The sequence below is a fragment of the Heteronotia binoei genome, chromosome 3 (genome assembly GCF_032191835.1).
Source record: "Heteronotia binoei isolate CCM8104 ecotype False Entrance Well chromosome 3, APGP_CSIRO_Hbin_v1, whole genome shotgun sequence".
Lineage (NCBI taxonomy): Eukaryota > Metazoa > Chordata > Lepidosauria > Squamata > Gekkonidae > Heteronotia > Heteronotia binoei.
This window is the reverse complement of record NC_083225.1, coordinates 47893822-47918544: the sequence shown is the minus strand read 5'-3', so window position 1 is coordinate 47918544 and position 24723 is coordinate 47893822. Positions and strand designations below refer to the sequence as shown.

Sequence of the window (24723 nt, the reverse complement as noted above, 5' to 3'; positions counted from 1 at the left end):
AACCATGCAACCAAATTCTATGAATTCTTACATGAAAGAAAACCTCACTGCGTTTAATAGGGCTTACTCTCAATCAAGAGACCATAGCATTGCAACCTTAGCTACTTTGCAATTACTGAGACCGCCACCAGAGTCACCTGTGCATTATATCATCCAGAGCCTAAGATCAGAAATTTGCTTTAGCAAGACTTAAGTTTTGCTTAGCTTGAGTAAGTGTACTGTCACGTGTTTCAAATATTTTAATTGGAATACAACACATTGTCCATTTTTATTCCACACTGATGTGAGCACATGTACAAACAGATTAGTGTTTGCTATATACGCTGGAAGCAAACTGATATGTATACAACCATGGACTGCAAAGAAAGATGATAAAAAGTAATATAGACGTGGTAGACATGCATTAGCAGATCTTAAAGTATGACCTGTCATGCGAGCTGCCATGTGTCTGAAAAAGCAGGGCCCGCTTTATGAGCAAGCAACGTGCAGAGCTGTATAGATGCACATTATAGTTAGGATGCTGTCATTAATACTGTTGTTTTTCGTTAGAAAACATGTAAACCAGAAGTGGCTAAACTTGCTTAATACAAGAGCCACATAGAATAAACAGATTTTGAGAGCCACAAGACATGAATATCAGTGAGGGAGGGAGGGAGGGAGGGAGGGAGGGAGGGAGGGAGGAAGGAAGGAAGGAAGGAAGGAAGGAAGGAAGGAAGGAAGGAAGGAAGGAAGGAAGGAAGGAAGGAAGGAAGGAAGGAAGGAAGGAAGGAAGGAAGGAAGGAAGGAAGGAAGGAAGGAAGGAAGGGAGGGAGGGAGCGAGCAGGCAGGCAAATAGCTGGGGGAGGGGGATGCAGAAAGAAAGCAACTTTAACTTTAAATGCATTCTCTAAGCTGCTTGTTGGTTTGGCCCGGAGAAGTGATTTAAAGAAACAAATTCCCTCTCCAAGCCAGCTGACAGGATGGTGGGGACTTCAAGAGTCACACAATATGCGTGAAAGAGCCAATTTGGCCACCCCTGATGTAAACCATACAAGTAAATCACATCACACATATTCCATACTCACATGTGTCAACCTTGTAAGCCTAACAGCCACACTAATAAGCTTTATGTATGTTTTCTTTCTTTCTTCATCCCTTCCCAAACGCTCTCTCCTAAAAATATCCTAAATTATACTGCCCTTTTCTTGCTAGCTTTCCTTTTTCACACCTCTGTCCTCTCAACTCTGTCCTAAACTCTGCCAACAAAATCATGCAACTATCTTGCTGAATAGATTCATGTGCAATATCCTTCCTCTTCCATCCTATATCCTGCACAAATTTTTTGGCTCTACTTATAAACTCCCAACTGGTTGACTCCAGCTCTGTCCCCTCCCCTCCCGCCCTGGTCAAGCCATAGCTGACATGGTGATCCAGTAGGGGTTTCAGGGCAACAGATATTCAGAGGTAGTTTATTATTGCTCGCTATATGTAGAAACCACAGACTTCCTTGGTGGTCTCCCATCCTGACCTTGCATAGCTTCAAAGATCTGATGAGTTCAGGCTAGTCTGGACTACTCGGCTCAGCACTCCCGCTTCTTTCTTCTCATCAGTAAGTAACCATCATGCTTGCAACTATTCAGCTCTCAAGTTCTCCAAAATCTCCATTGTTTCAAATAATTCTATTTATTTTCCTATACTGCCATTGTGGTGCACCTCTTTCTATTCTTCCAAACTCCTCTTCAAAACAACCCAGTCAATTTCCATTCTTACATGGAATTAACCACCCTTTGTATTTAAGCTACATCCAATTTCGTTATCTGGCCTCCTGCTGAGTTGGTTTTCTCCCTGACATTCAGCTATATGGTCACTTTTACACTTTAACAAGCAAGTTCTGCAGTTGGTACAAACCTGAAACTGCTTGCTGAATGGTCTTTCTGGTTAAAGATTGATTAAATGTAAGAACAGCTTTACTTATGAATACTTAAGGCAGGGGAAATATTTATTTATAGGCATATAACTGCTCATCTTTTAAAAATAAAAATTGCCCAAGGTCACATGCAAAATGCACATATACAATAAAATACAAAACAGGATATAAAACCAGGATGAAAAATCCTTAATATATTAAAAGGAAACACCATTTGGACTACATATGGACAACACAAATCTTTCTTCAGTATCTCAACACAGATTATGAATAAGCATGAATGATCTTAACAGAAGATCTTAAGAGCATTAGTGCTTTCAAATTAGAGTTTTACAAAAAGCGGTTTTGCCGGATACAGAGGTAACTGATTATGTTCTAAAAAGGACTCATTATATTCTGAGAAAAACAGAATGCTGCTTAAATTATACACATCTTTGTATGGCTGTATGCACTTGGGAGGATGGGATAAGAATATGTTATGACATAATGTATTTCAGGCAAAATTGGGACACAGTTCTTTATCAGTAAATATTCTACCTTGTTTTTAGCTACCAACAGAAGTCATCTGGAATTTTCTCATGAAATTTAACCCAGCCATATGCAATCTAGTATCTCAAGTGCCAGGGACACATATATTGATTCCTTCCCCATAGTCAGAAATCAAAACCCCCCATAAATTAAAGACCTGGAACCAAAAAGGTAAACAAGACCCTTCAAGACCATGGAATTCCCTTGCCAAGATAAAAATAAATACATATGCCCTTTACAATATTCACACAAACTCTTTGTTTGTACACTTTCATTTTCCTGCACAAAAGTTTGCTGCAACAGATAGAGTCAAAAATAGATCACACAAGGAAGCAGCTGATCACAATGGTAAATTTAAAGCCTAAAGTACTGTTTTTCAAACATTTACTATGAGTTTATCCAATTTAATTTTTCAACCACGTGAGAGTTTTAAAAGATGCCATGAACAACGCAAAATCTAAAATGGAGACAATACTCCAAGGCAGACAAAATCCCTGCAATCTTAAAGCTGGTGGTAGAATTCTAAGTTGGCAGAATGGGTTGTACCATTTCAGACAACAGGTGGAAAACCTCACATTTTTAATGCTTATCCATCTAAACACTCTCTGCAAATAAAACTTTAGAACATCAGGCAGAACGTTTAGCCTAATTCTTTGCATGCTATAGAACAAAGCAGTAGACAAGTGCACTTTTAAGACAAACTAAGTTTGGTCTTAAAGATGCCCTTGTCTACTGCTTTATTCTACTGCTTCAGTCAGACCAACACGGCTGCCTACTGGGATCTATCTTTGTATGCTGTTTGTTTTCCACTAACAAGAGATTATTAATAATGGAGAACTCTTTTAAAAAACCAATTCTTCACTGAAATCCATTCCACGATCTCAGCATTCTACCACCTTCTTCTGTTGCACATGTAGACTGTAGACCAGGCAATAGTGTAATTCTGAAACGAAGTTTATCCCTTTTCAGATTTAAATCAAGTTATGTCTGTTCAATCCTAAGAAAACTACAGCCTGCTGGTAAGAAGTCGTCTCTGGGGGTGAGTCCAAACCTCTCTTCTGCAAGCAAGGTAGATTTCTGCTCAGACGTGGGGGAATTCTGGCAATGCCCCCTTCCCATTCTATATGCCATGCTGTGCCACACTGGGCCCTGAAGGTATTCCAAACCCCAAGGGCTGCATTTTGAGAAACTCCTCAAGCTTCAGTGAGAAGGCGAAATTCACCGAAGTCTTTTGCCATTCATCTGTGCTCTCAAATCATTTTTCTGAATGCTTAAATGGTGATATCAAACCCCTAGAATTCATGAATATGAGGAGCCCCCCATTCCTGATATATTAAGTTGAATTTAACTTCTCCCAGTATTTCTGTATGAATGAAAAATAGAGGATAGAATATATATCTGAATATAAACATAATATTTATTTTACTGGAACCAAGTGAATTAGATGTACTTTCAGTTCACTATTCAGATTAAAAATACACATCACATAGCTAATATAAATGTAACATTTCCAACTGCTTAATTTCTTACAGTGCAATTTTTAATTTCTTACAGTGCACTTTCCACGGAGTAATCCCCACAGAGTAGACCAGTAAGATACTGAATACACCTGTTTAGGATTGCAGCTCATGTTTAGGAAATGGGACTATGACTGGATTTTCCCCTCTTTTGTGAAGCACTAATTTCCATTGTTAAATCTGAACAAGATTTAATTGCCTCAACTTAAAAAAAACACCAGTTTACTGTATGCAGCTGAAATCTGTGTTTTGAATCCTAAATCAAAGGAATCAAGATAATTCCTAAATATTTGCTCAGAGTGAGGTGTAAATAACCTAAACAGTGCATATACATGTACTTTTTAAAAAGTCATTGACTTACCTTGCAGTAGGCTCACTTTGGTCATGGTAAACATTTATTCGGCCAACAAATCTGCAACAGAAAAGCATATTAGGAAATCTGTGTGCCTAGAAAAACATACAATGTAATTGTATAAACCTGCATGCTAGTTTTTGCTTTTTCCTCTAGAAAGATGAGCGGCCCCATGGCGCAGAGTGGTAAAGCAGCAGTACTACAGTACTGTGATCTGAACTTTCTGCTCACAACCTGAGTTCGATTCCGGCGGAAGCTGGATTCAGGTAGCCGGCCCAATGTTGACTCAGCATTCTGTCCTTCTGAGGTCAGTAAAATGAGTACCCAGCTTGCTGGGGGGAAAGTGTAGTTGACTGGGGAAGGCAATGGCAAACCACCCCGTAAAAAATCTGCCGTGAAAACGTTGTGAAAGCAACATCACCCCAGAGTCGGAAACGACTGGTGCTTGCACAGGGGACCTTTCCATTCCTAGAAAGATGAACCACAAATGTATCTTAAACACCATACATTTCCTCATTTTCCTAAAGGCTGTATATCTTTAGCTGCCCATTCCTGGACTGAAATGACAACGAACAAGCTCCCATTACTAGCTAAACTCTCATTACTATCTAAAAACTGACTATCTTGTCTTTCTGCAGATCCAGGGCTTTTTTTGAGCCGGAACACACTGGAACGCCGTTCAGGCTGGCTCAGGTAGCGTTCCAGCTGCCTGCGTCAGCATTCCGCCTCGGCCCTAGCAGCCGGCCGAAGGCAGGGGGCCCAACCATGCTTGTGCGGTGCTCCCTGCTGGCTGGCTAGGAGGCTTTCGGATCCTGTTTTGGAGGCGGGATTGTTGCTGTCTGGGGTTCTCTGAGTCAGCATTGCTGTTTAGGTAAGTTTGTTGAAGCTCCTTGCTCCTTCCCATCCCGTTTATTTCTCTCTTTTCTTTCTCTTCCCGGCTCTGTCTCTTCCCCGCTACCTTTCTCCACTCTCTTCTAGGCTCTGTTGCTTCCCCGCTGCCTTTCTGCACTCTCTTCTGGGCTCTGTCACTTCCCTGCTGCCTTTCTCCACTCTCTTCCCAGCTCTGTCGCTTTCCCGCTGCCTTTCTGCACTCTCTTCCCGGCTCTGTTGCTTCCCTGTTGCCTTTCTCCACTCCCTTCCCAGCTCTGTCGCTTTCCCGCTGCCTTTCTGCACTCTCTTCCCGGCTCTGTTGCTTCCCCGTTGCCTTTCTTCACTCTCTTCCCGGCTCTGTCGCTTCCGCGCTTCCGCGCTGCCTTTCTGCACTCTCTCCGTGTCTCTGGCGCTTTCCTGCCACCTTTCTGGGCTCTCTCCCCGCCTCTGTTGCTTCCCTGCCCCCTTCTCCTAAGCACACTGATTCCTTCCAGTCCCATCATCTTTCTCTCTTTCCCTGGTAGTGGCTGTCCCTGGGGGCTTGGGCTAGAGAGTGGACCTCATGGATGGGCAGGCAGGTAGGTGTGAGGATAAGGGAAGAACATGAGTTAGCTGGTGGTAGGTTGTGGTCTCCTCTGGTCTGGTGCCAGCCAGGCTAGATTCTCGTTTGCAGGGCCATGGAAGCCCTGTGTGAGTGTGCTGGCTGGCTGGTCGCCCCTTCCCTTTTTCCAGAGAAGGGCCAGCAGAAGTACCCTTTGAATACAGCTGCTGAGGCCAAGCAGAGCAGAGGGGAGAGAATTTCAAGTAAAAGAAAAACGAGAAAAAGAGTAAACAGTGTAGTTTAACTTATGTTGTTTTCCTTCCTGGTTCTGGACTGTGTGGGAGAACCTGCCAGAAAGCCTGGGGTGCTGGTGCAGGGAGATGGCTGGGTCAGCCAGCCAGGGCAGGAAGGCAAGGGCCAGCCAGACACTCCATTATCACTGAGGGAATGGAGAAGAAGGCATCATGGGGAAAAGTGTTGCGAACTGCCCAAGGAAAAAAAACAGGAATAGCTATCTCCTGAGCCTTTCAACAGAGGTTTGACTTGCAAGACTGCTCTGTGGCATGAAGCTGGGCATGATTTCTTGGGATGGCCATGAAAGGCAGAGTTCCAGAGGCCCCAGCATACAGTTTTTTGGTATGGGTGGGATTGCATAATTAGCATGAATGTATGTGATGAACTGCCATTGAGATTGTTCATGTCCTTCCTATCTATGATCCTAGTACTCAGCAGATTTTTTTCTGCAATTATACCTATTTTAAAAAAAGTCTGGACCTTATTTGGAATTATATCTCATTTTGTGTGTGTTTCATTTCCACACCAAAGTATCTAAAATTGAACTATTTCAGCTATAATAATTACACAGAATTCAGAATTACTTGTACCTAGCTTATTAAAATGAACAGGTTGGATCTTGTGAAACATTTCTGTAGAGCTTGACTTTCTCATCTCACCCCTTCCCACAGCAGCCCAAAATGTCCTGATATGCCACTCCCTAGAGGACAGGAGGAACCACAGTACCAGAAGAGACTTCATCAAAATCAACCCCTTCCAACAGTGGAGCTCTTTCACAGGATCCCAACTGATGTGCTAAATATGAATTGAGTCAAATAGGGTTGCCATTCTCCTGGTTGGGACTGGAGATCTCCCAGAATTATAACTGATCTCTAGATGAGCAAGTGGCTGCTTTGGAGGGTGGAATCTATGGCATTATACCTCACAGAGGGTTAGACTCTGGTGTGCGAATCTCACATGTTCATGTGCCCTGACTTGGATAGCCCAGGCTTTTCCTATCTTTTGCCTATCTTGGTGCTTTTAATGGAGGAGGGGCTGGTTGCACATAATTCTACTGGAGGCTGCCTCTTCCACCATAAAAGCCCTTCTCCCTCTGTCTTCAGTCAGTGGCCCTAGAAAGTATGTACAGGATGGCACCTTAAGGGCATAATTCTGTGTTAAGAGGCTTAGGAGCAGGCTCCTTCATTCGCATCACCTTTCAAAAGCAACTGGCTCCCAAGCAGGTTTAATCAGAAATAAGCATAGAATCCGTGGCACGTTGACAAACAAGTTTTATTCAAAGTATGAGCTTTTGAGTGCATGCATATGAGAACTCATACCTTGAAAAAATATTTATTTATTATCACTCTGGCAAGGTGCTCAGCCAGTTTGTTTGCACTGAAATTCCAATAAACCCCAGATCCAAATATAATACAATATTATAGTTGGTTATCAGCTCAGGGGAAGGGGGACACCAGAAGTTAGCCTTGACTAGGGCGCCAGATAGTCTATGGCCGGCCCTGGGTGTGGCCTAGTATGCAAATGATGGTGATATCAGGGGTGTGCTCTAATATGCAAATGAGGTTATGTCAGAGGCGTGGTCTAGTATGCAAATGATGGTGATGTCAGAGGTTTGGCCTCGCATACTAATGAGTTTCTGCTGGGCTTTTTCTACAAAAAAAAGCCCTGTGCAGATCTATAGCCACACTACATGAGGAGTTTTCATACAACGTCCTGGAAGCCATATGGCAGCTACAGGGAACTTGCTTACCCAAGTGCTGCAAGGACCAATTTGAATTTGGACCATAGCACCAAAGGAAGTAAGGCTCCATCCTACCCTACAAACAATGCTTTCCTGAGGCAAAAGTACCCCAGGGGTGCGGTCACACGTACCATTAAAAGCGGGTGTGTAGCGCTCAAATCTGAACCGCTGAATATTGATTCGATACACGGCAGTTCAGATGAGCATCCAAGAATGCGATTCATTCTGTTGTTGCGCGATCAGACATCCAATACTATCACACTCTTTTCTTGGAGCATGCGTAATCAGATGGTGATTTGGGGGGGGGGGGGTCCATTGAACATGCAGTCAACTGTTTGGAGATAGGAATCAAACATTGCTTCAGAGGCAGGGGGGAAGGCGGAAAGTTTCCGGAATTAATGTTGCCGATCCAAACCAAGGAACTGCCAGGAATTACTTTCCTAGAAATTGGCAGTGACAATGATATCTTGATATCCTCCACATTGAAAAAAATATTTTTTTCCTGTTCTGAATAGTGGGATAACATTCCCCCCCCCCTCCGATCCTGTGTGATTGGAGAAGCAGAAGCGTCACCTCAGATTCCCGGATGATCTGGCAATGCGCATGTCTGCTGGGGCTTTTTTTTTTTTTTTAAAGTGGGAGGCAGTATCGCGCATGAGCTTTCCAAACAACAAAAAACCGATCTTGTGCCACTGTTTTGAAAAAGGGCCGGACTTTCTGTGCTGTCAAATTAATGTGCCATTCAGGCGTAGCAAGCCTGGATGACCCTGGATTATGCTCGATTGCCAGATGTGGATGTCTGAACGAACACATTTAATCCATCAGCCAGATGGAGCTGTGTCGTCACTAATGGTACGTGTGACCGCACCCCAGGAGATGCTTTTTGCCCTGTTGCAAGTGGCACATTTTTAATAGTGCATTTACAGCATTAGGTAATGATCATCCCTACGTGATCTGCACACATATACAAAAATTTTACTTCAAAAATTATTTCTGCACCTAGAAGATAGTGTCATCTTCATGAGAAGAGCATATAGGGTACTCTGTGGTTTTGAATTTCTGCTTGCCTTCATTTGGTGCCTCTGGAATCTATATATATTAAGGAATCCATATATACTATTGCAGGACCTAATAATGTCAGTTCTACCATTGTGAGCCCATTCATGTGCATATCCTCCAATGTGATGTATGCCATCATGCTTCAAGAATGCCTTTCGGGCTCTCTGCATAGGACAAATGAATTTGTCCCCTACATAAAAGAATATAAATCTGACATTTAAAATCACAGTATTCCCAAACCATTGGACAGTTTCTGACCCAAAAGTCACAATTCTTCAATAAAAGAACTTAAAGGAAACTGCTGAACTGGAATTCTTCAATGGATTTGATGCTGCCTCCCCTCTCCCTTTGAAGAAAGGCTTGGGTGCTCTTATGCATTACAGTTATTTTTGAAAAACCTTCAACTTTCCGCCAGTTAACTAGCTTAGCATAACTAACAAATTGCCTCTATAAATAATTTGATCATGAAATCGTATCGTAGAACAAAATCTTTAGAGTCTTAGAGCATCACAATACTCCTGTTTATGGTTGCTCCAACTAACACAACTGCTTCTCAAGAAGTTCGATCTAGCTTGGCAGAGATACTCCACAGTTTCCAAATTGATCCTGCGGCTGGTGTTGCCTGCATCAGTCAATTGGGGTCCTATTCGGGACCATATACAGCCGGGGCTGCGGAGACTGCACTGGCTGCCAATAGTATTCCGGATTCGCTACAAGCCCTATATGGCCGAGGACCTGCCTACCTTAGGGACCGTCTCTCCCCATATATTCCACAGAGAGTACTCAGATCTGGATCACAAAACCTATTAATAATCCCCGGGCCGAGGGAGGTGAGATTGAAGGCTACTAAAGAAAGCCTTCTCCATTGCGGCCCCCCACTGGTGGAACCAGCTCCCAGACGATGTTAGAACCTTGTGGGACTTTGCCCAGTTCTGTGAGGCCTGCAAAACAACATTATTTCGAATGACCTTTAACCAAAGTACATAGATGCCCAACACCATCGAATGTATGGCATGGAATTTAGCACCAAAACTGTTGTTTTAAAATTGTATTAATAATTTTAAATTGTAAACTGTTTTAATTTTTAACTGATTGTTATTGTGATTGTTTTTACTGTTTTATTGTTGATATTACAATGTTGTTAGCCGCCCAAAGCCTGCTTCGGTGGGGAGAGCAGGATATAAATACGAAAAATAAATAAATAAATAAATAAATAAAACATGGAACTGCTTTAGCACCACTGAAGTGAGTATGGCAGAAACAGCTCTCCACACTTGACAAAAAAAAAATCCCATTTGAAGCTGAACAAACATGTAACTCAACTGTACGTGCACTTCTTAGAAATAAATTTAATATACAATGCCACTTTCAAATAGGTATGCCTAGGATCACAGCCTAAATCCATGTAAACTGAAGTATTCCCAACTAAATTTTGACAAGTAAAACGGAGACTAAATGGTACCTTTAAGACTAAACATATATGTTGATGTGTTTTTATCAAATTATTTAATAATTCTAAATGCTGTTTTTAATGTTTGCCACGTGGTGGCATAGAAACATTTTATATAAATAAACTGCCAAGTTTGTTCCAGTATAAGTTTTTGTGAGTCAGACCTCACATCTTCAGATTCACGTGAAGCGTGCATACTGAAAGCTTATGCCAGAAAAAACTTGGGTTAGTCTTAATTGCGCCACTTTTTTACTTTGCCAAAACACATGACCACTGCTGCACTTTTGAACTCTTACAGCATATATTAGGAATAAAAACCATATCTAAATACAGTCAACATACATGGCATCAAGACTCCATATCAAACTCATGAATGAATGCTGGCACAGAGTTAGCAGTCAGCTGTTACTTAGCTTTGTTCACGCACCTTTCCAAGTTAGAATTCTAAGCATGATCAGACAGTAGGGAATGAAAGAAGAGCCAACAGAAACTGAAGCTGCTTGGCCCCATTCCCACAACTCAAGATTGGCAGGGTAGGCATAAAACATGGCATTACATCTAACTGAAGGTAATTTTCAGAAGTACTCTAAACAACATGTATCCAAAACAATTCCAAGCACTAATGGCAGTGAGTGGGCAGGAACCAAGAATAAAATATGTAATGCAAAAGATGTTTAACTAAGATATCAAACCACCCCATCCCACGAAATATCATGGTCAGAAAACAGTACCAATGAAAAGCTAAAACTCCTTAATGGCAGTTCAGCAAACATGCAAAAAACCTTGAGCTGGTAAAGATATAAGACTAACCAACAGGATGCTTGAGTTGTTCCAGATGCTATTTTATTCTCAGATCAAGAACAGACACATAAAACCAGACAAAGAAACTCCTATTACAAGTACTCTAGCTCTACTATTTACCATGTTGGACCAATGAGACATGAGGTTGGAAGGGGAGAGGGAGAGGAGAGGAGACCAAACAGCTAGCAACGTGTGGAAGCTGCTCAGTTCTTCTGGCAAGAATATTTGCTTGTACCACTGAGAGAAATCAATGTGCACACCTGCAACCTAGTATGAACAATTATTTTAGTAAAGCCACCATAAACAAAAGGAGAATATTCTTACTTATATAGATCAGGCTGAGGTTGTTCACATTCAATAGTAGCATGCAAAGTGTCAATATCTTGTTCACTTTGAAAGGACTTTGTATCTTGAACAGCATAATATGTCTGGAATGGACAGAAAAGGTACAGGTAAATCTCATGTTCATTAGTCAAAGTACTTCTAAAACTAAAATGAGAGCTTCAAACCAGAAAAATATTGCCTTCTCTCAGGATATAACAAGCAGTCAATTATTTTTAACTTGCAAAATTCTTCAATTCTAAATAATTGCTGGATTTTTTTAGTACCACAGAAAAGTTCCAACTTTGTAAACTAAATAAAATTGCTCTCTTGTATTAAAACTAAGACTGTCAAGTCTTAAGATGGTTTTGCAAAGTACACACATAAATATAGACAGGTTACTTACCTGTAACTGATGATCTTCAAGTGGTCATCTGTGCAGTCATACTGTTAGGATAGACAATGGAGTTCCTGGGCATGCTCAGTGGCTGACTGTGAAAATCCTTGATTGGAGCTTTATAATCACTGTCAGAGTCAGAATAGGCTTTGTCTATCCCAACATTGTGATGCACAGAGACCACAAAGAGGATCACTGGGATCCCTTCTATAATTGTTTCACTGTGTGTGTGTGTATATATATATATATATATATAATCTGCATCTGCACATGAATTGAACAAGAACTGGGTCTTGTTGAATGAAATATTCAATACAACTAAAAGCAAATTTTCTTAGTCCCTGGTGGTTTTGTTGGTCATCAAAAGATGCTGCTATAAATGCCAGTAACCTGAAGCTGGCCACTTTTGCTATCCAAAGGAATTTAGTAATTCTGAATGGCCACTGAAGAATTGGGATTATACTTTCTTGGGCTTTGAGCTCAGTAAATGAGAACACTGACCATCTTTTAAAATATTTTCTACAAAAATTATTAAGCATTCTTGGCTGTGTGGCTCACCATTCAGAACTGGGATAACTTTCCCTTGAGGCAAGGGCTTAGTTACAAACATTTAGTCAGACTTGAGCAGCAAAGGCTACCTGACACTCCTGAAAGAAGATTCATATGTGGTTTAAGTCTATTTTGAGAAACTGTTGGGTCTCCATGTTAACCAGGATACTATCCAGACCCTGAGCTTTCATGCAGCATTTTGCTTTGGGAACCAATTGTGTAAATTCAATTGATCACTAAACCTCTGCTTTTGAGCATGCTGCACCTGTTCATCCCATTTTTTTTATATTCCACCTCCAAAATATCTTCACTCCTACACCTATTGGTTGTCTTCCCAAAGCCGATTAAGGGTGTTCATTCCGGCTAAATACTCACTCCTCAGCAGTTATGAGGAGTAGGTTCAAGCATTTTACCTTATTCAAAATGAATTTCCTCCTGCCCCTTAGGTAAGACTGACACGATAGCACATATCCTTCTGGAGTGTCCTCTGTATTCTACTCTCAGGAGGTGTTATATTTCACCATGGTTACAGGTTCATTCTGATATATATTCTGATGACCTAGTTACCTTTTTACTTGCTGACAGGGTTCCAAAAAGAACTGTAGCAATCACAAAAAACTTTCTACGCCTTTTGTCTATTGGGTGATAAGTGATTAATAACTATTAACTGCTCAAGACCAATGTATTGCAGAGCTTTTATACGGTAAAAGGAAAGGAAATAAAAGAATATAAAAGCACTGTCAGGTTAAGTTTAAGCTTAAGAGTAACATATACCTCCACACACAAGGTGTGGGTTGTGCAAGGCTACCAAAGCATTCAATCTGTTCTTATAATCAAGTTTCAGCAAAGTAGCTACCTTATGACTGGACTCCCCATCCAAACTTGCTGTTGTAACAAAACATGTTCCATCTGCCCGGCTACTTGACAAAAGTATTAGGTCACAAGGAAATGTTTCATCTTCTTTTACCATTACAATATCTCCAACCTCAGAAAGAAGGGGGAAACTGAGTGTTAGAGTAACAACTTTAAACTGCAAATCCAACAAATACAGATATCCAAACTATAGGTATATATACTATATAGTAATCAACAGCATCACTTAACAACCATTACAAATGTTTGCTTTCTCCAGAGAGTTACGAATGAACAGTAACATGAAATGGTAATAGTATTTTTCCAAGTTATAGTTTGTCAGCCCATTGTAGCCATTTTGATCCATGCACAGACACCTATCATTTCAAGGAAAGTTAATTCCGGGTAAATATGCTTGGGTATAGACTGATCAACACTTTTAAACAATAAAGCCTCTAACCACTGTTTGCAGAACTGGGGAGGGTGGTTGGTTGCAGACTACATTTTTTCAGAATCCTTTAAGAGCAAAAAGAAAAATCTGTGAGGAATTTGGAAGCAATGTTTTAATCTTCCTCTCAGCTGCTCCAGTCAGGCGCTTTTCCCTTTCATTTGCCAACTAGAGTCTTTCTAGAGCAAGCCTTGAACTGAGATATAACTCTGCTCCAGGTCAGTGCTAATAGGATGAAAGCTGCCTACGCTTAAATATGGAGAAATGCTGCTTTATTTTAAGGCTAGGAAGAGATATTTCTCTCATCATCTGTTTTGATATTCTCTTCCACCTTTTCTTTACCATTTTCTCCCTAAGAGTTTGCCACTTACAAAGAAATGTGAGGTTACTTTATATTTTGCCACAATTCCATGAAAGAAAAGGCATTAGAGGGAGGCTGCACTTGACTTGGACTTGGTTAAATGGAATCCAAAACCAGATATAACACTAAGTTGCATCTAGGGGTTGCATTTGGGTTTACTTGAACTGAAAATATACCAGAGAAACACCTTACCAGTATTTCTGAGGAATATTTTGGCTTCCCAGATGTATCTGGGGTTTCTTGGGAAAACTGAAGAAAAAAAAACCCTCCCAAAAATCCTAGATATGTTTGGGAATTATCAGTAGATAAAAAACAGAGAACAGGGTGGAGTAATCCGCCATTTGTTGCACTTCCACTGCAGTCCCCTTAAGGGATTTTAAAGTTTAAAGGCACTGCAGAAGACAACCTTAGGATAGGACTGACTGTACCGGGGGAAGCAAACTGTTCCCACCAGCTCAACTTGGGGTAGGCTTTTTGTGCAGCCCAGTTTAAACCAGGCTGTCCCAGCCAGGACCTGTGTGCCTCAGAGTGTGATCTACTCAAGCACGCAGATCCTGGGCCTGGCTCATTCTGCAGCATGGTTTAAAGTTTAAACTGGGCTGCAGGAGAAGCCCAGATCCTGAAGCTGGCTTCTCCAGCAGCGTGGTTTAAAACAGGCTGCAGGGAAAGCCAAACCAGCCCCAGGATCAGGCTGGCTCTTTTTTTAAAAAAAAAAATCTGGTATTTTTCTTTTCAGGTCTGTTGGACCCATGCCCCTCCCCCCCAACTGGGATTCCTGAAAAATCCCAGAACTACTATACCAGCATTGGGATCTGGGATTTTTTGGAAATACAATTTTTTCTCAGGTCCAATAGACCCAAACAAAAAGATATCAAATTTTAAAAGCTGCATACCCCTAATTACATCCTTCTAGAAGGTGCAACTCCGTTACAGTGCCAGGTAAAGCCAGTCTACTCAGAAGCCTACTCAACTCTATTCAATGGGGCTTACTCCCAGGAAAATGGGACTGCAATGTTAGCATCTCCACTACATGAAAACTATTATCCTTAAATACTCTCTGGAAAAAATGCCCTTCTAGATACTGGTTTATTTTTGCTCTGTTTAAATTAGAACAGAATGAAGAATGTGAACACATTTCTACAAAAATACAGTCATTTTTCATGTTGCTGTGGAATAAAAAGGAATATGCAAAACTCTCTCTGGAGGAATAAGAATGATCTGGCAAGCTCTTGCTTTTCAATGACCTACTTGGCCAGTAAAACAACCTCTATAAATAAATGTAAATAAAACAGCTTACAATGAAACTTACACTCAAACATTCCTAGTCTGCACAGCTAAGAGTATCCATGTTCAGAGGTAGTACAGCTCTGAACACTAAGTAATGTGGATAAACTTCAAGAGAAGGCCACTGTCTTCACCATGCAATGCTTGTTAACTTCCTGAGGGCAACTTTCCCTAAAGTTCTTTCCCTAATAGAATTTTCTTTGGCAAAGGATTTGTGTGTGTATATATATGTTTTTTAAAAAAATAATCCTGCTTTAGGAGAGCTAAAGAATATCCTGTACTAATAGACAGCAAAACATTAAGAACTTCTCATCAACTCCAAACCATTCCGCATGTTGACGTTCTTTACAATGGTGAGTACTTTGAGGGAAGTGAATTTGCTACCTAGACAAGGCAGCTGTTTCCTTCAGCGTTTTTCTCTGTTCTAGATCTAGCTATCTCTTCTATGTCTCTGAAGGGCTTGCCTCATGGTGTCTATCACTGCAAGCAGTAAATTGAAATAGTCTCCATGCAACAACATGATATGTGTGCTGTCCCTAATAGTTTTAAACAGAAGCAATACCACAGAAAAACTTTTAAAGACCAAGAAGGAAATTAAAAAGTAAATTACTTGTTCCCTTAATTATATTAGCCTGGGACAGATACCTCCCTTCCACATGGGGAGGGAGAGTGGGCACCAATATGATGATTCTGCTCCTTGCCTCCACATAACTGCCTGGTCAACTGCAGAGTTTGACCACACAAAGGAAGCAGCCATGCATACATTCCCACCCACTCCAGAATAGTGATGCTACACTGCACTGCTGATCATGGGGTTGGGGTGTGTGCAGAGTTGTCCTCTGCAGACAATCCAGTCATGCAGAGACAGGGGATAGGGCAATGCATTTTTGGACTATAACTGTTCCAGTGTTGCTTTATGGAATACTCAGGCCATCATCAGGAACTCTTCTAGTTCCTTATGACAACATTTGTGATAATCACTCCTGACAATGCTTTTTGTCTCCTACGTATCCAACCAACCACAAGTAGGAAGAACAACCTAGGAACCAGCTTTGAAAGAACATACTTCAGAGAATTCAAGAAACTTCTTCCATAAAAAGAGCAATCTCTTGCATATCTTGAAGCACAATTCTATTGTGTGTATACTCAAAGTAAATTCTATTGTGGTCAATGGAGCTTCCTCCCAGGTAGGTATGCATAGGATTGCAACACCTTGGTGGCCTGTTGCCTAAGTCCCAATATGGATACCAATATCAAAGCATGGTGATTTTTTGCAGTTGAAAACTGTGGTACCACTTAGCATCTTTTCTTTTCTAATATTGGCCCTTTGTGTTTTTCTGCTTTTCAAACCTGGCCCTAGACCAGAAGAAAAAAATATACAAAGATTTCTTCTTGCAATATACAAGACCTCACAGGAGTTCTCTGTCTATATAGATTAGTATTCAAACTACCACAGTCCTAGACGAGAAGCCCCATTACAGAGATATCATAAAGCCACAAGAACTTGACGTGACAGAGAATCATTAAAATGAGACAGAGAGCCCTGAGTTAGATCACCTTTTCCAGGGAACACATATAACTCTGAAGAAAATATTGGTCCAGTATCCTCAGGAGATGGTAAGATTGCCCACAAGAATATGATCCTTATTGAGTCTGCCCTCACTCCTACTCTTCCTTGTCAACTACCTCATTCCCTGTTTTCTTTTTACAAATTTTTAAATTGTAATTGAGAGAACAGTGGAATGTACCCAAAGTAGATTCAGCTAAAGGGCACTGGTACAATATTTTGTACAGAAGGTTTCTTGCCATGGTTAAACAAACTGTACTCTGGACCAACCCTTCCCTTGGACAGAATAAAACAGTCTGTTTCAGACAGCAGCTTTTGAAGCACCATTAAAGAGCAGCAACTCCCAAATATTTAGTTTATTATTACAGTTTACCTTCATTTCATATTGGGCACTAACCCCCCCACCCCCCCAGTATCTTTGTGCTTCAGATATACTGAACCTGAAAAATATCAGTATTTCCTAATATTTCCAAATCCCAATACAGGCATGGTATTCAGATTCAGGAAATGTTTGGAAAACCTAATTTTTTTCAGCTCTATGGGAAAACATAGAGCTGAAAAAATGTGAGGCCCTATGGGGACCATCGGTAAACCAGGTGGCAGGAGAAGGCAGCACTGAGTGGTGCCTGCAAGGAGCAATGGGCTCCAAACAGGCATATTCATCCTAGCTGAGCTGGTGCCCTCTCCTGCTGTCTAGTTCAAACTAGGTGGCAAGAGAAGGCAGCACACAGCTGTGCCGGTTGGGAGCTCTCAACTCCCCACCAATCCAACTGATCTTGGGCTGGCTTCTCTGGCAGCCTGGTAAGAAAAGCTTGCTACAGCCAAGGTGGTGGGGAGTTCTGAGCATAAGCCTACATAAACCTGCCCAACAAACAACTAAGGGGTGGGCACAGATTGATTTCAGCTGAAATTCCTGTATATCTCTGGGATTTTCTCATAGGTTTTTTTTTTGGTTGTTTTCCTGAGAAAACCTGGATACATTCAGGAAGTCTAAATATACCTGAAAAATACTGACAAATTATTTTTTGGATATATTTTTGACTTGAGTAGACCTAAATCACACCCCTAAGCTGTGGTGTTCAAGGAGAAATGGCAAGTCTATGATGGCACTCTTTGTATACTGTAATGTCAGTTTTAGACAATTCCCTTTCCACTACTGGATGTTTAAATGACATTTAGGGCAGACCTCTGTGTACTTCCTTATCAGGGCTGCCTTTAGTAGTGTTACACCCTTTGAAGCCAACTGACTTCAAGGCCGTAACTCTGCAATATAGAAACCAATACAAGGGCGCAGGTGTATGAACCACTCAATCAGGGCAGTCTTTTTTAAAGCGATGCTAAGGTCCAATATCTTCTGCTCAGTTAATTACATCTTGATGCACTGCCTTCATCCAACTTCATAACAGGGTTCAAACTGGGCTCATCATAGACCTTCTGCTACGTGAGGCTACTTAAAAAAAAAAAAAGAACACATAAAACCTCCAAATTTGCCTGAACATATTTTAAAGGTCTATTTGTAAAGCTACAAACACTTATCTATTATTCCTTGCCCAGAAAGGGGCAGGAAGAAAAGATAATAAATAAGTTTTTGCCTGTGTGCTAAAGAGCAGAAAGTCTAATGTACTTAATGAAAATCAAAGAGGCCAAGCCAATTTGTACAAAATTGTCAGTGACCTCTAGGACTGCGCAAAGAAATACTTGGTTTTATGATGGATGCAAATAATATATCAGAAGGATTAGAGCTAAATTTTGTCTTTTAAAATGCACTAACCAACATGCTCATTTATCAGATCTCGTATCATTGAAGTATCCTTTTAGAAGTATAAAAAGTGGCTTTATACATCCTTTATGTAAAGGATGGAAGATTCTTATCTCTGCTATCACTAATAACGAGACACAGACTTTCGGGAACATGGTTAATAGCCCTTCTGTAGTGTCCAGTACTCCATCATGTACTGCTCCTAGGACCTGGAAACATCATTTTACTTCTATCTTTGCATAGGCCCCAGGATATGACTCAGGATGGGTTCTGGTTGAGTCCCCTGAGACTGACTTATGGCACCCGGTTCTCGCAGAGACAACAGGCTCTCTAATTTAATACCAATCAATCTTTTGAAAGCCAATCTGCTATGGTGGAGCAACCTGCTGGCCCACCATTTCACCCAAATTAAAGTCTAAGGAATTATTGTGGAAGAACTCTATTAAACTTTCAACATGTCAAAGTATTAAAGAAAACTGTTTTAAGATGATGTATAGATGGTATATAACTCCTAAAAAATTGGCAAAGATGAATAATAAGATGCCAGACAGATGTTGGAAATGTAAAAAGCATGAAGGTTCTTTCTACCACATGTGGTGGACTTGTGAAAGAGCTAAAATGTTTTGGCAGATGATTCAGCAAGAGATTTCTAAGATTTTGGGATATGAGTTTAACAAAGTTGCAGAGACTTTTCTGTTGGGACTACAAATGGAAAAATTTTGAAAAGAAGATAGAACTTTAATCTGGTACTTGCTCTCAGCTGCCACGACATTGTATGCGCAGTTGTGGAAGCAAGAAAAAATACCAGAGAAATGGGATTGGATTATAAAAGTTATGACATGGAGTGAAATGGACAAATTAACAAGAATATTAAGAGACTACGATTTAGAAGTTTTTAAGATGGAATGGAAAAAGTTTAGAAGATATGTAGAAAAAGAATGGAAAATAAAAGGACATTGGACAATCTTTGATAATGATTAAGTTTTAAAAAGAAGAAGAATATACATTTTTGTTTTAATACTTAAGGGTACCTTTAAATATTTGCATTTTAAGTAAATAACACTGGCGGGGGTCAAGTAACGGGGGAGGGGTGGGTAGAAAGTAATATATGGGGTAGATAAAAGAAGCTTTTTTAAAAAAGATGTAAGATATAGATTTATTACCATATGTTACCAATAAAATTGTTTTAATCAAGATTAAAGTCTCAGGAATTATTCCAGTAGCTAGGAAATAAGCAATAATAACAGTAATTCCAATATACAAAAAAGTGGGGCCAACAATGATCCTACAAATTATCAGCCTATTAACTGTCAACGATTAGCTGTCAACAATAGGCAAGGTATATGAAGCCTTACTTTGTCCCAAGCTTCTGAACTGGGTAGAATCAGAATCTATATTGAATCTTGAACAAGCAGGATTTATGAGGGGTGCTTCAGCCCATGATCATTGTCTCATACTGTATCATTTAGCTGGCAAATATTCTTCTCTCCCAGGAAGCTATTTTTATGGATCTTAGGGCAGCTTTCAATTCAGCCCCAAGATGTCATATATGGGCTAAACTGGCTAAAATATCAATAGATAAAAGGCTTCTCTGGCTAATTTTTAATTTGCATGAAAATCCAATGGCACAAATTTGCTATGGACCAGAGGGTCCTATTGCCCTTTCACAAGGTGTTAAATGTTTACTAGCCCCTCTACTTTTTAATCTTTATGTGAATGACAAGATGCTTTCACAAATTAGAACTTAATACCTATACTGGCAGGGCCAGTGCCAGGCTTTTTGGTACCATAGGCAAGGCCCCTCCACCCCACCCCAATGGCCTCCCCCTCCATTGACAGACCCCTGCCCCCGCCTGCCCTGCTGTCCCGCCTGCCTGCCAGGCCATACCCATCTGCCCCCCCACACTTGTGGACAAAGCCAGGCTGGGGCCCCACTGTTCCCCTCCACATGCTGAGAACCAGCTGAATGGACCTGAAGGGAGGTAGGAAGGCCAAGCTCAGCAGCAACTCTCGACAGACAGATCCACTGAACATGAGGTTCCCCATCAGCCAGCCATCTGCGCGTGTTCCCACCTCCATGTCTATTTCACTCATGGGTGCCCAGCCAGCCTCACCAAGGTGGGGCCTCCTTCCTTCCTGAGGGGACACAGTGGTGGCTCTTGCAGTGGGTCACAACTGGCAGCTTCTGAGAGGCAGGGTTGAGCTCCCTTCCTGCCCACCCACTCGCCTTATAATCACTGGCCATCCTGAGTGCGGGCACACGCTTCCTCTTGCCACAGTGGCCGCCATGTTGGGCATTGACAACCTCTGACCCCACCCCTGTGAGTCAGATGGGGGGGGGCACCAGTGGGCATGCTGGCCCTGTATACTGGCTGGCCATGAAAGTCATCATTTGCAGATGACACAGTGCTACCATCTAGATCAGAAGCTGATCTTTGTAAGGCATAAATGCATTTATTGATACAAAAAGACCCTGTGCTAGCAGAAGATCTGGGCTATCAATGGGGGAAATAGAGCAGGTGGCCCACTTTAAATATGTGGGAGTTATGTTCAGCCATAATCTCACCTGGATAGTCACGTTCACTCCGTTACTCAAATTGCTAGGACGATTATGAGCACTCTTTTAACCGTTGTTTTATTTAAGTGGAGGTCAGCAAGTACCTGCAGTTATTAAGGCTTTAAATTCTAAAATAATTTATCAGGCCTTGTTTGGGGCAGGCATTTAGATAAATGGAAATTCTGAGTCTCTGGATTATACACATCTTTAGTTTCTGTGCAGGATGACAGGAGTGTCTAGCTGTTTTGCACTTGAAAGAACTATTGTTAAGAGGTAGTTTGTACTTGAGTCCAGGGCTTCGATTGCTGCCTTTAATCTGAGTCTGAAGGGATTTTTTTTTCAGTACTCAATGCCCAAGGGGGTGGGGTTTGCACCTGTTGAAGAAAGACAATTTCAGAAGTGCTTGGGAGAGGTGCATTGATAATAGGCTTGAGTTCCTTGACTTTCTGTCATAATGCTCAGAAATATGGATTATCCGGAAGTATTGAAGTTGATCAGGACAAGAGTGATTAACTAATCCGGGCAAGGTGTGTATGCTGCACTTCTGTACTAGGGATCCCTCCCTCTATGACCCCTTCTTACAATCCCTAAGCCACAGGCATGCTTTTTATGCAGACTGAATGTTCTGCTGACAGCAGAACCAACAGGACGATTCACTAAAATCCAGGAATTTCTCAACCTCAAGCTGGCAATACTAGAGCAGAGCTTTCCTGTTCTAGTTAAGAACTGGGAGAGCACATAGAGTAGCAGCAGCTGCCTAGTAATATCTTGCTGGGTTTCACTCTCTCCTTTCTAGTGAGAAAGGACAGTGAAGAAGCAGATTTTTCTTCTGAGGGTGCTGCTGATTAAAATGAAAGGAGATATTTCTTTGGGGACAAGGGAGGCCATGAACAGCTTACTAAATAATAGCAAACAATGGTTAAAGGAAAGATTCCCCCCCCCCCCCCCACAACATATGTTTTAGCATATCTTGTTTCCTAGTGTTAAAGTTGGAAGTTGAGAATGTAAGAATCTGAAACATTCCAGGATCAGGATTGAAAGAAGAAAACTTTTGCTACAATGAGACATTATTGCAAGTTCTGTTCCTTTTGGTTTTTATTTATTACTGTGATCTGAAGAACAGAAATTGTTAAACACATTTGTGAGCAGCTACAGATTTAGAAATGTAATTAAAATATGTAAAATCTGCTGTTAAAAGCAACATTTGTTTCAATGTTTTTGAACGCATCCCCTACATACAAACTAACCAAGAAAGCCCTGTTCAAGGCATATGGAACTCACCCTCAGCTTGTGGCTCTGTTTTCTAACCAGTTTGCCATGTCGAATAAAATGAACAGGACATTGGTTCATTGCATTGTCAGCTTTATGACGAAGCCAATCTTCATAGCCCTAAAAGAAATAATCAGTTAAACATTCCAAGCAAATAAAAAGTAGCATTTAATATTTGGCCTATTGGATCTGTACCATAAAAGCGGAGAAACTCTACCATTATTTGGTGATGGTGAGGAAAGGGTAAAAAAGCAGGAGTTGAAATGATCCTGAATGTCTGCCAACTTCTTTAAAACAGAATAATTCCAGTTCAATCCACTTATCAAGTATCCTGTATTAAGGGAAATTCACTTGTTCATTTGTTTCCAGTTAGTCCTCATTCCTATTCCTATGTCTGAGAGGGTGCTGAAATCACAGGCCATGCTTTCCGACACAAGGAACATCTGGTTTACACAGGGTCATGCTGCATTTGGGTTCATGACAGGATTAGTGGAACTTCAGCCAAGTCATGGCAAGGCAGCCTGTTATGGTGTGATCTGGGTAGCCTTAATGTGAGGGTTCGTGTTCGCAAGAACCTTAAACCCAATCGTGAGCTTGCACAACTGCTGTAACCATTAGCAAAGATATAGCACTGTCTCTTTGTCCCATTTTATTAACACAAGCTCCAAGATAGCTTCAGTTTAATCCTCCAGCTCAATACTAATCCCTTAACACTAGCAACTAGCCAGGTAACATTACATTTGCAAGAGACATGTGGTTTGTACCAGTTTCCAATAGTCTCCTCAGAGAAGAACAACAAATCTTAGTGATCATTCCCCAGTATTTAATGTATTTATGAAACGTATCAATGCAACTGGGATCATTAAATGGTAAATCAAGTTTCTGTTACTCCCAAATCTTAGGATATGAAACACACAAGCAAAAATAGGGCATAATAGAAAGAGCACAACTGAAAGCTTTTTGGTATTCATTTGGTTTGGAGGAATAGCAGGTACAGAGGTGTTTCCCACATGAAGATAGGTTTGTGTGGTGTCCCCATTGCTTCTGTGGCTGCTGATATAGCACAGCAACAACAGGGCTCCTCATGGCAGGTTTCCCTAGTGTCCCTGCCTCTGTCTGCCAGAGCAGCCACCCCCACCCCCCCAATCCAATGCACAACCAGGGCTTTAATGGCAATTGAATAGCACGGCTTAATTCAATCTGATAGCTCTTAAATTCCCATTCTTGATAGCTCTTAAGCTCCAATTCTTGATTAGTACCAATGATTATATTTTCAGGTGGAAAAAAGACATACTTAATTAGCTCATTATTGTATTTGTCACAAAGACCTGGTATCACTTTTGTGGAAATCAACTACAGATCACAGCTGTTGATTGCAAAAGTGTAAAAATGCTAGCACTTGTTCTTCTTTTACAGCTGATGAACGAAAAGTAGCTAACACAAGCTCTTCTTGCAAACTAGACAGTTAGGATAAAAAAAGCAGTGATCACAAGTTAACTTTGCAGAGTTGGATAAAAAAAAAACTATTTCAACATTTTCTGAATAGGCTAAACCATTTCCCCCCCATTCATTTGTTCAATATATTCTTGCCCTATGCCAACAAACTGATGCAGATAATATTACCACTGAAAGAAACAAAATATGGAATGCAATCGAAGAATCTTCAGTGCGTTTAAAATGATCTCAGGAGATACATTTTCAAACAGTTCCCATGGTACATTTGTGAAATAAAAAAAAAAACACTAAAAGCCCGTCATATGTTGCTGCCTCTATATAGAGGCCTTTGTTGAAACAAACTTTGCATAGCAGTTGTAAATGTCCAAACTTGCTTACCACATGGATTTCCACCATTCTAAGCAAAGTCACCGGTTTATATCAGAAGTTATGGCCTGTGCATTACAGCCACATATGAAGTTTATTTTGGACAGCAACTGGATGCTTGGCCCAGAGCTGGACAAGACTTCCAGGGGTTTGCCTGAAATATTATTTCAGTTCATTATTTGTCCATTCCTGTGTGATTTTAATCTGACACATGACTTAAAGCTGAGGTAGTGTAAACTGCATATTATAAAGTTAGTGAGTGTTTTCTCAATGCTTTAATTCGCAATAGTTTCAGAGGTAGCCATCAATGCTCCCTCTAAACTGTGAAGTCTCATTAGCAAAAATTCTACTTCGTGAGCTACTGTCATTAAAGTTGTGAGTGAGTGATTTGGCTACTGCATAAATTAGTTTGTTCTGGGGCCATCCTTCCTAATCCAAAACAAAAATGTGTGAGCTGGAAAACTAGCTCACACTAACTC

General features: G+C 40.9%; 1 protein-coding gene across 11 annotated transcripts in view; it reads right to left on the bottom strand.

The window, feature by feature from the left end:
• The window catches only part of ATP11A (ATPase phospholipid transporting 11A), a 274169-nt gene that overhangs the window by 160007 nt on the left and 89439 nt on the right, over positions 1-24723 (bottom strand). For all 11 annotated transcript variants that reach the window (XR_009555173.1, XR_009555172.1, XM_060233726.1 and 8 more), the window contains 4 exons: positions 22436-22543; positions 13183-13311; positions 11384-11487; positions 4313-4363 (listed from right to left, as the gene is read on the bottom strand). Coding sequence is in view for 9 of the 11 variants with exons in the window: in XM_060233726.1 (XP_060089709.1) it covers positions 4313-4363; positions 11384-11487; positions 13183-13311; positions 22436-22543 (392 nt within the window). In the remaining 2 variants the exon portion in view is untranslated. The remainder of the gene's footprint in view (positions 1-4312; positions 4364-11383; positions 11488-13182; positions 13312-22435; positions 22544-24723) is intronic.